The 16,702-nt window shown below is 44.9% G+C and overlaps 1 protein-coding gene across 2 annotated transcripts; it reads left to right on the plus strand.

Annotated features, from left to right (window-relative positions):
* Positions 1–3,553: 3,553 nt before the first annotated feature.
* LOC146772817 (protein S100-A2-like) lies at positions 3,554–15,559 on the plus strand. Of its 2 annotated transcripts, none has more exons than XM_085636847.1 (3): positions 3,554–3,627; positions 12,784–12,944; positions 14,752–15,559. In XM_085636847.1, the coding sequence occupies exons 2-3, from the start codon at positions 12,804–12,806 to the stop codon at positions 14,917–14,919; spliced, it is 309 nt and encodes a 102-aa protein (XP_085492973.1). In that variant the 5' UTR covers positions 3,554–3,627; positions 12,784–12,803; the 3' UTR covers positions 14,920–15,559. The 2 variants fall into 2 exon arrangements, with proteins under 2 accessions (XP_085492973.1, XP_085492974.1); XM_085636848.1 differs by lacking the exon at positions 3,554–3,627 and adding an exon at positions 11,547–11,646.
* The last annotated feature ends 1,143 nt before the right edge of the window (positions 15,560–16,702 follow it).

Raw genomic sequence — 16,702 nt, forward strand, 5'->3', positions numbered from 1 at the left:
GGCAGTGAAGTACTCCACCATCCTGTCTGCCTTTACTCCGTCTGCTAAATCCTGAATCAAGCCCTCTGTCTAGAGTGGCACAGTGGAAGAAAAAAACTGTGGTTTGGAATGCTACCCTTAGGGATTGCCTGTGGTTAGACTATTTACATGCATTCGGTCCATCACCCTTTAGGTTTTTGATTGCCAGTAGTGTGCCTGGAAACCTGAAACTGGCATAGGTTTCCAAGCCTAGCACTACCAATGTTTGTACATTCTAAAAATTAGTAAATTTGCATCCATGCAGGGACTACTCCTATGGGCGCAGATGTGCTACTTTTTTGGCAAACTTATCATAAATATATTTAAGCCCCTGAACCAAAAAAGAACAAGTTAAAACCTTAGTGAAATGAGGATGGCAAGAAAAACGGACACAGACATAGCAGGCCCCTACTACCATGCCAAGAATGTATTTATTTAGGGGGTGTCACACCCCAAACACGCCCCTAAAGCTATGCCCCTGTATCTGTCGCTACTAAATGATGTTAAATATGACAACCATACAGAGCTTCTGCTCAAACAAGCCCGAGCAAGGTTAAAAATGCCAACCTGTTGGACATTTTCACAGACGTCCGTAAAGGGCGATGCTGTTTACTGTGACATGTAAGTGTAACAGAAGGGGCATATTGCAGACCCCTGCAGTGCTGGACCACCATCCTTCTGGGAGCCCCTCACAGTCTAACGCCTCTGGACAGTGGTCAGATGTGGAGGTCTCACTGCCCCTCATCACCTTCTTAAGTTGGGCCCCTTCAATGTGTGTAAGTGAGGGCTGCTCAGGGCATTAGTACTACTGGTCAGGGGGCTCAAACTGGTGCAGGCTTTTATTCTGCCAAAAAGATGCATATAAGCACTACCCTCAAGCAGACCAAAATAAGGGTGTACACCCAGGCCACTGGCTTAACAAACCTTGAGGGGGCCTCCATGCAAGGCACCTGGGGGGGCCGCCTCCGGACTCAATCAGGAGCCCTGCAGCCAGAGTGCTGTGCTGAGGGGGCCCCCTGGAGCTTGGGGCCCCCCGCCCGCACCGCGGGGGCTGCGGGGGCCAGGCACGATCATCAGAGAAGCATTGGGAGGACCTTCCATGATGCAGTGACTGAGCTTCCTGGCGCGCCAAGGGTGCTCGATGCAGATCGGTGTCTTTACTGATGCACTCACTGGGTTTAAAGCAACGCAGTGACGTTGTTTTTTTTTGTTGCAGTTTTATATAGCGCAAACTCGACCCAAAGGTATTGGAGCGCTTTACATGAGCACCAGTCACATTACACAAGGACACATTCATGTTTTTGGTAGGCACGGGGAGATTAAGAGATTTGCCCAGAATCACAGGAAGCAGAGCCGACGCCGAGGCTCAAACGTTGGTTTCCCAGCTCCAAAGTCGGCAGCTGTGGCCGTGAGACCACACCCTCTCCCCGAGATTGTTGATGGTGAAGCAGTGACAGCGCGTTAAGGATGAAGTGACACTGCATAGAAGAACTCATGGCAAGGATGTTAAGTTATTCAGTGACAGGGCGTTCAGTGTCTGGAGACAAGTCTTTTAATGGAACAGCGAGAGGTGTTGTATTGTGCTTTGTATATGCATTATCCATATGTGAGGTCAGTTTGTCCTGTTAGGGAACCCGTACCTAAGAACAGTAGAATTGAAATTTTATTATTGTTGTGAAATGTTGGGACAGGGCATCTTATGCTCAGCTGGCGATGTCACTGGATGGTGGATGCTAGGGCTCCCGCTGCTGGGGTATCAGTTTCACAATAAGGGGCTTATTTACAAGCCTCTTGCACCACTTTTGCGTAATTTTTAACATGGGAAAAGTGACGTACGGGTGGCGCAAGCGGCTTGTAAATAAGCCCCTAAATCTTTACTGAAATTATTCTGGATTCCGGATTTTTACTACAATTTTATGGCGACGTGTTACCCCAGTGTAAGGACCGACGCCGGCTACTAATACTGAAAACCCGGATTTTATGTTATTGAATAGTGCATATTTTTGCCTGAAAGCGTGAAAGCTATTGGAGCGCAGTGAGTAACCCCTGATTTTTGGGGAGACGTTGAGGAGAAATATGGCGCACCATTTGGGCTTACAGGGTTACACCGTGCAGTTCCACAGGATTGAACCCTTTCGAACTTATGAGGGGCAGATTGTCATTTATGAAGGACAATGTGGTATGGAGGCACAGTTCCAGGAGTGAGTGGGCCCCTGCGGTGGTTAGGGAATAAGTGACTAAGGCCATGGTTAAATAAAAGTGTCACAACAAGAGGAATATATGCAAAATGGTAGAGTTACAATTTGATGACTGGGTAAAGAATAGGAAACTGGGAGTTAAAAAGCATGAGGGAAGATATTTTCAACCTTTAAAGGTGGTTATGGTTCTGTGTAACTTGGTCCAGTTTAACATTTCTTAATACAAAGGAGAGAAACGAGTTCCAGAAGTAGCTTCTGAGTGAATGTTAAAAAAATCTGGTTGTTGGATGAGGATTGTTCAAGAATGACTGGTAATGGAGAAGTTGGAAATAGTGAAGAAGTGGCCGAGAACTATCGTGATCTGGGGTATGGCAATGACCAATTCCCGTCCACCTCTTCTGGGAGTAGTGATGTAAGGAGGGGCAGATCAGGACCCATATTCATGAGACCCAAGAAATTTCATGACTATGTGTGCAATTGAACTTTGATCTTATCGCACTATGTTTAATTCTTTTTTTACAATTTTGGAGGGAAAGATGTGTTGTATTGTGCTATGTATACGCCGTGTCCCTATGTGTGCTCTGTTTGTCCTGTTTGGGTACCCGTACCCAAGAACAGGAGAATTGGAATGATATCATTGTGAGGTAGTGGCAGGTTCGTAGGTGAGACAGTGACAGGGTGTTGATTGACTGAGACTGGAATGGTGGTGGGGTCAAGAGGAATTCACTTCCAGGGTCTCCATGCAGTGGCAGGTTAGTTAGTGATGCACTTACAAATTCTTTGGTGATACACTGACCAAGAATTGGTTGATGTCGATGATCTTCACTGATGCAGTACAAGGGTTTCTGCGAAGCACTTTCATTGTCTCTAATGCGCTGTAGGGGTTACGATGAAGAGAGATTCGTTGTTGAATCTGTGAAAAAGTTGAGTGTTGCCGCAGGAACAGGATGTTGGTAACGCGGCCCATAGGCGTTGAATGATGCAGTAGTGGTGTGACGATAAAGATGGACGAGACGTATACAGCCAACAAGATTTAAGTTGGCCTGACTCAGTATTCTGTGAAGAACTATTCGGTATCCACCTGCCCACGTTTCTTTGTTTCACTGAAAGCCCTTCTTTCTTAACAAATACAATGATTTCCAGCTGGCTGCATGTGCAGTTGACAGAAAACACCAGCTTAAAGAGCACAAAAGAAAAGCCAACAGAGTCTGAAAGTAAACAACTCCACCCTACAAAGCTCCAGGTGCTCGACCTGGCTCCAACTTCCCGTTGTGTCACAGGAACAAACAGTAAAAAGATGCCGCTAATCACCCATGGCCTGAGATATAAAACCAGTGACGCTATGCCTCGTCGCCACTGTCCCTGTTCTCCGGCTCATCCCGTCCAATCCTCGTCGCCAGCTGGGATCTTGGTAAGTTGGTATTTTTGGATTCATGCAATGTCTTCTTTTCATTGCCTGCAGGGTGAGATGGTTGAATGACCCTTAGTAGGGATCCCCTGATGAGGACTGCATTGTCTCTATGAGTCATATGTCAACTCCGACCGCTCCCTACCCACAGAGGTCACATTGTGTCTTCTAATCCCCAAGAACAGGTTAGTCAGCTCATCTGGAAGACTCTCGCTGGACTTGTACAGACAGGAGGGACCATATTTTCAGTGATGAGGCGGCCGATCCCAATGAGCTCCCGCCGCTCCTCTCCCGCTCAAATTTAAGAGTCACCATGTGCCTTTGGCCCTGTACAACCGCCTATGAAAAATCTCTGATTCAACTTAGAGTGGAAAACTTTGAGGAGTCGATTTCACACTACATGCTATACGCAACTAGAATGAAGAACGCAAAAGAATATTTTTGACTGCAGATCATACCATCTGCAAAACACTGGAGGTTCTTTATCTCTACAAATACTTCACCTCAACTGGGTAACATGGAGTTATATTTTAAGCTGGAGTTGAACCCATCTACGAATAAAGAATATATAGACCTAGAGAAGGGTAACTGTGAACAATAATCCCACCAAGGACCATGAGGTGAAAATAATGTCTTTTATTAAAGGGTGATATGTCTGCAGTTTTATGTTGCATGAGGACGCCAACCCCCTGCTCTGTTGTGAATGTGCTTTCCTAATTTGTATTTTAAAGATACAAATAAACATGTTCTGAATGTGTCCGACTCCTGCTCCAGGACTGACCATTAATAGACAATGAGGTCAAACCTCGAGTTGTTTATGATGTCACTCAAAACCCCAAAGTGAAAAGCATCCCATTTCTTTGCTTGATAATTATCTACAACTGGATGCTATGTACGTCCTGTGCAAATCACCTGCACCTGCTTTCAACAGCTATGCCGGGACCGTGGAATAATGGGGGAGCATGCACACCACTGCCCCGCTCCCAAAAATAAAGCAAAAATACCTTGTCTTCTGCACCAACCCTTAGCACCCTTTATTTTTAGCCTCCATCCACCCCAACTGAATAATACATGACCTGATGTCCTATCACCGACCCACCCACATCCTCTCTTCAACTCTCACTATCCTTCACACAGATATAAATAAACACCTGGCCTCCAGCCAGAATGCTGCGCCTCCCTTGACACATACCCACCCGCCCAAAGTGGAACGGAATACTGGCCCTCCTCTTACCCCATGTGCGACCCCTCTTCATCCCTGCAAAAAGAAGTGCTCATCCACTCACAATCAGAGCGGGGATCTGTCAACAGCTCTGTCATAGCAGCCTGTCAGAGCAGGTATTTTCTCCTGTCAGAGCGGGTATTTTACCCTGAAAGAGCAGGTATTTTCCACTGTCAGAGCAGGTATTTTCCACTGTCAGAGCAGGTATTTTTTTCCTGTCAGAACAGGAATTTTTCCTGTCAGAGCAGGTATTTTCTCCTGTCAGAGAAGGTACTTTCCCCTGTCAGAGCAGGTATTTTCTCCTGTTAGTGCAGGTATTTTCCCTTGTCAGAGCAGATATTTTCTCCTGGCAGAGCAAATATTTTCCCCTGTCACAGCAGGTATTTTCCCCTGAAAGGGCAGGTATTTTCTTCTATGACACCAGGTATTTTCCCCTGAAAGAGCAGGTATTTTCACTTATGACACCAGGTATTTTCCCCTGTCAGAGCAGGTATTTTCTCCTATCACACCAGAGATTTTCCCCTGTCAGAGCAGGTATTTTCCCCTGTCACACCAGGTATTTTCTCCTCTTAGAGAAAGTATTTTTCCCTGTCAGAGCAGGTATTTTCTCCTGTCAGAGCAGGTATTTTCTCCTATCACACCAGGTATTTTGCCCTTTTCAGAGCAGGTACTTTCTTCTGTCAGAGCAGGTTCCCCCCTTTCACAGCAGGTACTGATAGTGCAACATAAAGGAAGAGAGAACCTGTCCTTGTGATGTATCAGCAGGGTGAAACCTGTCACATCACTACTATGAGTAACCAGATTAAATCCAGTTATTCACGCTGGAGACTTCCAATGGAAACTACATACAACACTGAGATTGCTTGGCGCAGCACACCATGCCCACCACAGTGCAGAATACGGTTAACTCTTTTTTGGACACTACAGGTTACATTATCCATCTTAACTTTAGAACAGTAAATGGACATTGCTTACAGCCTTACTTCATGATTGAGCCCACACCCGTGGAATGGTGCGCACCCGGCAGCACCTTCAACTTACATCAGTGGTGTAACAAAGGTCTCCGCAGTGTGGGGGGGCGAGCTCCACGGGACCCCTCCCAAGGCAGTACCCTGGCCTGAGAGCTCCCGAGTAAGTCCGGAAGGGGTCCCTCCATGCACTTTGCAGGGGGGCTCCCCACAAGTTTTGCTACGCCACTGCCTTACATGAGCAGAGAGAGGGGAAAGATAAGGGGAGAGGATGTGGCCTAACGGCTAGGGCGGTCATCCTCGATTCTGAGGAACTGGGTTCGAGTCTCGGCAACGACACTGAACGTCCTGTGATTCTGGGCAAATCACTTAATCTCCCCGTGCCTTACAAAAAAAGAAAATGAATGTGTCCTCATGTAATGCAACTGGTGCTATGTAAAGCTCTCTGATACCCGATACCTTCGGGTCAAGTTCGTGCTATATAAAACTCCGTAAAAAAATTAAAAAAAGGTAAAGTGGTGGGAAAACGAAATATACTACCACTAAGAAAGCTCTCATTTCGGAGTTTGTTCCAGGAGGCAGTGGTGGATCCCACACTAGGGTTACAGAATAATTGATTGGAATCACTAGGTCAACCCAGATTCACTCCATTTTTAACCTATCTAAAGGTAATTTGATGGGGTTAATATCAATTGTCAAGCATCTTGTGGCCTGGGTTAGAATTTGGCAGAAGGGTTATATCTCGTATTACCAGTGTCATTGGATATAATGCAATTGTAATACGGCAGACGGGACATGCGTTACTTTTGAGACGGCGTAACCCATCCGCTGAATTTTTATTCAGGCCCTTAGTTGAATATAAGGCGGGCATGGGCTGAATGCACACCTGTCACTCTTTGCTCCCCAAACTGCCATGTTTAGGCTAAGATGGCACCTGCCACTCTGATGCCAGGCTAGAAGCAGTCAGCTAAGCAGAAAATGTCAGTACTCGGACCTAGGCACAGCTAGCACGGTTGAGCATGTGCGCCTACACCACAGCTAATAACGATCCTGTTCTGGCAACACCAAATGCAAAATGTGGAGCTGAAGTGTCCATCCAAAATTTCATGAACGCAAAAAAGTGAAAAATTCTGGATAAAACCTGTTTCGCTCTCGCTTGAATTATTTTAAAGGACGAACTAAAAGTCATTTTTGGATATATCGTTAAAACAGCACAATATTCACATGGGCAATGTGATTATTTAAAGAGTAACTCAGTCTGTGAAGACCAAAAGAACAATAGCATTCAGCCAGGTGTTCAGATCGACCAACAAATATTTAAATAAAATCAAATGAAACCCATTACATGAAGCAGAGCCATATCTTCCCCAAAGGATGAGCGGCACCATAATATGCACATCACTTTTTCGCCCTTCTTCGATCTATCCTACGCATAAGCACAGCTTCGCAACTCAGAACCGACACGCTTCCAAACAACCAGAACCTGAGTAGTGTGCCTCACATTCACGAAAAGTGCTTTGGCACCTTGTCTGTGGTATGAAGCTTTATTAAATGCAACTTTAATCTACATATATTACCTTCCTTATGCATATGTATACCTTCCATGTACTTATGTATCTATATATTTATTACTTTGCTACTAATTCAGCATTTCCAATTGTACTGCCTATATCTCACCCTATATCTCTCGCAATATATCCTCTACCTGCACTCTGACTCATCTCAAAACTCATTCTACTACTCTCTCCAATGCATTACACTATTTCTCACCCTATTCCTCTGTCAATACATCCTCTATCTCTACTGTCTCGTTCATCCCAAAACCCTTACCACTACTATGATCCCCAAAATAACCCTTTCTAGACTCTTCCCACCTCTACCCCTCCTTGCATCATCTCATACCTGTTACTATTCAGATCTCCCAAACAGGCCTCTCTAAACCCTTCCCTCTGACTCTTCCCCCTCCACCTTCCCTTTTACTCACCCCAAACCTCCTCCTACTGATATGAACTCCAAACAAGAAGAAATAAATGAATAAATACAAATTCTTGACCCTTACCTCTTCCATCCCTCCACTATTCCTTTTCAATCCAACTAACAGTCTAACATGTCTACCACTCACATTTATTTCATATTTCCCTATAATAATTCCCCACTGATCCTGTTTGGGTTCCGGAGTAGCGTGCTACTCGCCGAAAAGCGCTTCAACGCCTCATCAGGGTTGGCAGACGCTGTATAAATGCAAACCTTTTCCTCTTCTATTCCTCCATTATCCTTCTCAATCGAAATAGCAGACTAACATATCCACCGCTCAAATTACTTCCATGTTTCACTATACTAATTCCCCACTAATCCTTTATGGGTTCCGGAGTAGCGTGATACTCGCCGGAAAAGCACTTTGACGCATCATCAGAGGTAGTAAGCGCTATATAAATGCAATTACAATACAATACAATTCAATACAGTAAATGCAACAGTAATACAAGCATATTTTTCTCATGAATATTTAGTATGGCTATCTTGAAAACTTGATAGCATTTTTCAATATGTTGGGTCAATGCACGCCACCATTAGCAATTTGTACAGCATGCTTCTATCACTAGGGTGGGCCATGTACACCCACCATGTCAATTTTACGTGCCCATCAAAACGTCACCACGCTATGGGCACGCCCCTACTCACCAGCGTAGCGGCGCCGCAGAGGATCTAGGAAGCTCACCTCATTGTCGCCACTCGGAGATCTGCCGAACCCGAGAGACTAAACCCCGGGTAAACAAGCAACACAGAGCAGTCGTTGCACAAGGGAGACTGTTGCGCACTTCCTTCATTTGTCAAAACCACAAAAAATTAGACTTTGATCCAATGATTAGTCTTGAGTCTCAGAGCATGAATAATGGTGGCTTTGTAATCGAGGCTGTTCGTAAATGTTGTTAACTTTCAGCAGTAGTAAAACAACATACAACTGCATCCTTCTTCGCTTCAACGAAATTGCAATTATTCTTTTATGTGCGTTAACGCTTGCTTTTTGCTCCAAAATTGGCTTTTCCTGACGGGGAATCGAGTTATATTTCAACGTCAAGGTCCGCCCATGTTTCCTAATCGAAGCCCCCTTGTCACTATGAAACTCATTTTTTTTAATGCAGATTTATAAAGCGCAAACTCGACCTGAAGGTATTGGAGCGCTTTACATGAGCACCAGTTACGTTACACAAGGACACATTCAGGCACGGGGAGATTAAGTGATTTGCCCAGAATCACAGGATGTGGACGCGACCCCGAGGAACCCTGGTTTCCAGCACCAAAGTCGGCAATCTAGCCGACGGACCACATCCTCTCCCATTGAAGTGGCACCCATCACACTGGCCAAAGCACTGCTTCACAAGACCATCAAACGACATGCCATGACCTTTAAGTGCCTCCCGCGCCCAAGGTGCTAGGACCAGTACTAAATTTACAAAACCACACAAGTGCAGGTAGCCACATAATAATTAGGAGACCGCTACTTCCAGGGTTGGCAAGCCACTGAAAGCTCGAGCCAGGCCCTAGCCTGAAGCCTGGCTCTGGCTCAGCTCGAGGTCTCTTTGGAACCAGAGCCCACAACGAGCCCTGCTTTAATGTGGCTACTGCCTGTCACCCTCTCTCTCTACCGGCACGCATAGAGGTAAAAACAAAGCATTGACATTTAAGGTAACAAGGATAGACAAATACATTCCCATTTAGTGGCTGATTTGTACAAAGTGAAACCAGAAAACACAATTTACCCATGCTAAATACACTTTTTTGAATTTAGAAGAGACTTCATCGTATTTTAAAGAGTGTTTGTTTATGATTTATGATTGTTTTATGATTTACACGGCAAACATGCTCAGGGCTCGGCTCGTGCTGGGGCTCTAAGAGCCAAGCCAGACCCTTGGCTCGACGTGCCCTGTTAATTTGTTGGCTTGCCCACCTCTACCGCTGCTCGCCTCGTCAAATGTTGGGTTAGCCAAAAACTATGGTTGTCTCGTTTAGATCCCACTTTACACCTTTTACTTCCACCACCCTGCACTTCCTGACTCTTTATTGCACCTTTGCAGGTCTATTTTTTTTTAAAACCAGCATTTTATTGATTTCACAACCAAGGCGAGAATTGGTGCGCCACGTGCAACATATGCATAAAATACAGCACAATGAGTAGCACTGCAAAAACATAGCAGAACAACATTTTCTAGTATACCAGAGCCTGACCCACTCCCCTCATTTGTGAATTGGGTGCATCAATGCTGCGCTGGCGTATGTCTCCCACATTGGACCATGGTCTGTCTGTGCAGGGATCTAGCTGTATGCCCCTGAGCCACGCCCAATCCTTCCAAACGTTATAGTCTTTCTAGGGGCATTCCCTTGCCATATATATTGGGCGTTCCAACACCCTACAGTAATCCATGCCCTTGGCCCATGTTTGCACAATGGGGGGCCGCCGCATCTTCCAAGGCCCTAGCAATGTCCCGCTGGGCGATCATCAAGCCTAGCCAAAGAAGCGCCCTTCGGTTCCCCCTAGATCATCTATGATGTGAAGAAGGATGAGTCTGGGGTCCCGGGGAATATTCCAGCCTAGCACCCCCTCAAACCGCCCCAGAGCACTGCTTATGAAGTGGGATAGTGCAGGACAATGCCAGAGCGTGTGGGGTATGTCTCCCTGTGGGTCATCGCACCTCAGGCGGTTCCCTGCGGGAATCATGGCCATGTGATGTACCCAGGCTCGAGTGAAGTAGACGCGGTGGAGCAACTTCAGTTGTATTAGTCTAAATTGGGAGGCTATTACCGCCTCTCTGCGGGCCTCTACCGCCTCCCTCCAATCATCATCATCTAGCTGACTCAGCTCTCCCTCCCATGCCCTCCACACTGCCACCACTGGATGCAGGTTCTTTTTTTATCACTGCTTCCTCCCTTTGTCCCTGTTTTCTTCTTCTCCCTTTCTCTCGCTCTCTTTCTAAGTCTGAAAATGAAAATAAATCCCGGTTCCCAAAGATGAAAGCCAGTTCCCAACACCTGCAACTACTGGCACAAATTAAGCACTGGTAAATCAGCCAGGTCAAAGTAATGTCATGTATGTAATGTCAAGTTTATGTACTCCCATGTGATGGTCTGTTTGACGCTGTCATGGTTCTTGATTGTTGTGACACATTTCTACTGACTGCACCGGGCACTCGTTGACTATGCCCAGTCAGTACCAGCTGCGTGTGGGCGTGGCTCTAAGGGCCCTTGGCACATCATCCATGGATAGGGTGACCACATAGGTCTTTCTCACTGGGGCCGCATATTTCCCTGTCCTGACCTTTAACTTTGAAAATAATGGTGAGCTGGTGCTTTAATTCACTTAGTTCAACTGAATCAAAGTTAGGCCAACACATTATGACCTATTTGAATGTCACAGAGCAATAAGGATAAGAACAATAAGCTACAAAAAGTGTGTGAAATGAAAACCAGGCGCCGTTCTCTTGCGGGAAAGAATAATATGGTCACCCTGTTAAGAATATGCGATGTTACAATGCATGCGTTGTTACATCGCATACCATTACAACGCAAGCCGTTACAACGACTTGCTGTAGGGGGCGCTAGATGTTGGAATAGTATAATTTACTATTCCAACTCCAATCTGTGCAGCAGAAGGGAAGGGTTTGGGTTTTAAATTGATGTATTGCATGCGATGTAAAGTATGTCTCCCCACTGTTAATAGAAGACATCACAGACCCCTGGTTTGAGCAGTAGTGCTACATCGGATTAAGAAGCTGTGCTTGCAGTGAAGAAAGGAGAAACACAAAAAACAAAAGTGATCCCTTAAGGACTATTAAGGTATTAGATTTTAAACCACTTATTTCTTTTTAATCGAGTTAGCGAATCTCCTTTTGACTTTTAGCATGAAACATACTACACTATTTTTCCTTTTCATCTGTTTAAGGAGGGAAAATAGCCCAGTACCTGAAGACACTTCTACAACCTTGTATATAAACTGAATATGAAAGGTTCTCAGTTTTGCAACTTAATTTAAAGCTAGAACAGTGGTGGAGTACTTTGCTGCCAAACTGACAGTCGGCCTGCTCTATTTAGAGGTATGCAGAACGTCGTGTTTCCTCCAGTGGTGCCCCCACTGCTCAATCAGCCTGTACCTTACATCTGTGGCCGGGCAAACCTGGGGCCCTTTGTATAAATACCTCAGACCGGCCATCCTATTTAGATCTGACAGTCTCATGTAAGTTTTTTTTAGGTGGAGCCTGGGCAGCGCATTCGCTGCTCTGCAGCATGCTGTATTGAGGTATGGAATAGAAGCCCCGCCCATTTCCCCGCCCATCTTTTCAATTGGCTCCTGTTACTGTCCTTTCTAAATGCTTGAGTTTGATTCATGAATAGGCTGGTTAGTCCCTCCTTAGTACCGTCTTGTTCTCTTTGGAATCACCAGAAAAATCCTGGCGGTCCCGGACAGAAAAAAAACTTGACCCTCACACTCTGGGAGCAATCTCCCATGGTGGCCGAGTAATTTGTTTCATTTTATAAAAATAAACGCTTTAGGAGTTTGCTTTTATAAAACTAAAATGTTTGTAAAGCGGTTGCATGAAGCTTGGTGGCCGCTCAGCCAATTATGAATGACCTCAGAGGAGCATCCTGAGGCATACAGATCTCCACCCAGCAGGCAGAGATCATTAAATACGGTGGGCAGGAGTTCACTTACCAGCAGAAATGATTACGTCTACTGCCCAGGAGGATGGCGGGCCACACACCAAAACCAAAATTAGGCCCTAAATAGGAGAATAAGCCCAAATGCCCATGCCAAACTGTGTCACAGTCAGGTTGGAATATAGGTGAAATTGGCTTACATTCTGTCATATTTCTGCAAATTGTGCTCATTTTTCATATTAATTGGTAACATCTGGCTAACTTTCACTTTGGTTCCTCATTCTCTTCCTTTGACATGGCTCTTCCTCTCCATTGCAGATTGACCAGGAGCTTTCAAGATGGCCGTCACCCTTGAACATGCCTTGCTCTTCATATGTGATGTCTATAAAAACTACGCCGGGAAGGGTGGAGACCCCTTCACGTTGAACAAAGAAGAATGCATTGCACTGATACAGAATGAGCTCCCACATATTTGTGGGGTAAGTGTCAATACCAGTCAGCATTCTAGGCAAAATTCTTGAGTCATGGTTGGCGGGCATTGGACTTATTAGCTGCCGATGTTGGTCTACTTTACAACTGTATTTGGCTCCAACTGGCGACCTCGCTAACAATGTCAGCAAAGGGAAAACTTTAGTTATACATAAGTTTAGTTCTCCAGCATCATGATGCTGGAGAGCTACATATATGGCAAATTATAAACATATCTAGTACAATGGTAAACCTAAAGAAATTAAAATATATACATGCGACTCCATGACATACCCAATGGGGCTGGAGAAGGACTTGATGAGTTTTGACTATAACAAAGCCCAGTGCTTAATTTGAGCCGGTGGTATACGGTGCTGGGCACTGGCACTTAATTGTCAACACCGGTGCTCGTGACAGGCTGCCACAAGATGGCGCTCTCTGGCTAATTTAGAGATGACCCAAACAACAGTTAATTATTAATTCAATACACATATAACAAACATTGGCATAGCCAAGAGGTCTCAATTTTGGGACCTTATAAGTGTTTAGTCATGCAACAGATGCATAACTAAATACTTATAACATCCCAAAAGCGAGACCTATTGGCTATTCCAATGCTTGTTTCTGTTTATTATTGCTCTGTAGTAATGGCGACACACGTGCTTTAGCTTAAACATCTTAAGCTAAAGTCGGGTGCCGAGATTGCTTCAAAAGTAAAGAATTGTCTCTTTCTTTACTTTTGAAGCAATCTCAGCACCCGACTTTAGCCTAAGATGTTTAAGCTAAAGCACGGGCGCCACCATTACTACATAGAAGTAATAAACAGAAAAAAATAATAATTGGCTCACGGAGAATATCAAACCGGCCGCGAAAGTGAAAGTGAGCGCCCGCGCCCGCGCACATGCACTGTAGCTCTAGGCTGGCCACGGTAGCACTTTTTGAGCCCTCACAAAAAGTCTCGTCAGACCAGCGCATGCGCTGGGTCAGGCGAGACCTAAAAATGACTACTACCTGCTGCCCAAGCCATTCTTATAGCTTTGGGGGCCTGGAATAAAAACCAAATTGGGGAGGTCAGATTTCTCATTGCGAGTGGTCACGTATGCTCGCGACCGCTCGTGATGAGAAACTACCAGTCCGCGTTGAGAAAACTGCAGCTCGAGTACAAATCTACTCTAGCGGCAGAAAACGACTGCTTGCACTGTGCAACATGCCGTTTGCAATGAATGCACTGTGCGGACAAGCATACAGCACTGTGCAATCAGTGCGAACAGCATTTTCCCTACCGCACTACGCAGCTCGCGTAGCTCGCGTAGTGCAAAGTGCACTTCGCGTAGTTACGCGTAGCGCTACTACGCAAACTACGCCCAGGGTTAGTTGGCACTGTCATTGGCAGCACTGGCCGGGGCAATGTGTGCTGCAAGCTGCAGTGGCCTCCTGTCGAGAGCCCTGGCACTTATTTTATTTTTTACAAATTAAACATTGACAAAGCCACATATGATGATCATTCACAGGACAGTTTTGAGACACACTGGCAGGAGAGTGTGGGGAAACCCAGACTGTCCATGCCTGGACTGTGCCTAACATTGTAGAACATGGTCAAATCTTGGTTTCAGTGTTATAATTCAATCCTATTTTTCTAATGTATAAATAGAATGGAGAGAACAGGTGATATTACACATCTTTCATTGTGAATTTGGTTTGACTGACTAATGGATTGTCGTCCTAACAATAACTTTACATTTCAATGTGTTAGACTGCTACTTCCATAATTTGTCCTCTATGTTTTTGTAACTTTCTTTTCCCTCTTCTGGCCCGCAGAAAGAAGTGAGTAAGGAGACGTGTCAAAGGCTGATTGGAGAAATGAACACCAACAAAGACGACTGCGTGGATTTCCCAGAGTACCTTGTGTTTCTGGCCCGGGTGTGCATGGAATTCAATACATACTTCGCTGATCCCAAGTGCCAGCAGAAGAAGGGAAGCAAGTAACCCTGGGAGAGAAGGAACAACAAAATGGCGCTCTGTCTGCTGAGCTTGGTTATGTATTCTGCAGCTAAAACAAGACCGTGGCAGACATATTGGATTGGGTTTTAATCTCCCCCCTAATGAAGAATAGCTGCCACTTTAGTCCGTCTCATTGAGGGCCTGGATTAAAGGGAGCAATGCAAGCGAGGGTGGGAGATGCTAGACTAGTACTGGAAGGAATGTGTCAGTCATGGGATGGGCTGCTTTTCTTCATTAATGTCCCTCTTTTGGCTTTATCATCCCACCCACAGACAAGCTGAGCTGTCCCTAGTCAAATACAAGTAGCTAATCCAATACTGAGTTTTTCATTACATTCCGATATTTTGAAACCTGCACATATGACTGCTCAAAACTACAAATATCAATGAAAAAAACAGGACTGAATTAGCTACTACCTCCTGCCATGTGACAATGTGACATCAGCCATCCTCACTCACTGCCATAACTCACACCTTATATAGAGGGTTACCTGTATATTTCCCCCAAAAAGCAAAGCAGTTTTCGCCAGCGCGTTTCAAAGATGATATTTTTTATTGCATTTTTCATAGTTTTCAAACAAGATAATGTACAATACGGTGTACCATTAAACCAAATTTACTATGTGCCCTGTGTGTGTTCTTTGTACGCTTACTGTATTGCACTGTATTGGATTCAGAATTCGTATGGCGCGTTGCTACAATAGGTGTGGGCCCAAAGTACTGAATGGAAACCGCCACAGGTGAAGGGCTGCCTTTAAAGAACAAGCAAAAAACTGAAATCCTTTTGGTTTGTTGAGTTCTGTTAATATTAGCAGAATGGGTCTGTACATTCAATTGCAGGTCAGTTGCATTGCTTTGATTATTTGTGTTGGGGTGCGAGACTCATGCCAGATATTCAGGAAAGCCACATAAAATGTATGTGTTTACCGAAAGGATCCAGGTGCCTTTGTTAACTTACGGTTGACAATAGTCAGGGCCACTGTATTATGCAATGCTGCAGCATTTTCCGAATAATTATGGATTTGCAACATAATCTTTGTCCAAACCGTGCTAGTATGTGTAAAAATAATAAAGCAATACTATTCCAAATCTGCTGCTTTGCATCACATAATTTGCCTTTTCTTGCCGCTTAATTAAATCAACCCTGCCTCATAATTTGGTCCTCCGCTGCCACATAATTCCCAAGGCCCTGACTATACTTAGAACAGGCTGTAGTATAGGTGGATAGCCTATGACGATACAAGAGTAGGTGAAGGGCGGTGGGTGATTCATGTGCGCGCCCCCTACCAGTGGAACTGTTTGTTCTTGACATACTCAAATATACAGATATGAATTGTATTGTATTGTAATTGCATTTATATAGCGCTTACTACCCCATACGAGCTGTCAAAGCACTTTTTCGGCAAGTAGCATGCTACTGCAGAACCCATTATGGATTAGTTGTGAATTAGTATAGGGAAATATGAAATTAATTTGAGTGGTGGATATGTTAGTCAGTTATTTGGATTGAGAAAGACAGTGGAGGGATAGAAGAGATGCAATCTAAATGGAGATCCTTTCCACAGTGAGCAGCTATCCACATGCTCTGCCATGGATCCAGACCCTCTGTTTCTACCCTGGGCCCCCTGATTACGTATGACCCGCTGCATACTGAGTTTAATTTACCCAAGGCGTGTAGAATTTTGAGGCCTAGTCTATTTGGAAACACAACCACACGTCATCTGTTCACACCTATTTACACCTCTCCGGAGACGACAGTGAGTCGCAAA

Source organism: Triturus cristatus, chromosome 12 (assembly GCF_964204655.1).
Source record: "Triturus cristatus chromosome 12, aTriCri1.1, whole genome shotgun sequence".
NCBI classification, from domain to species: Eukaryota; Metazoa; Chordata; class Amphibia; order Caudata; family Salamandridae; genus Triturus; species Triturus cristatus.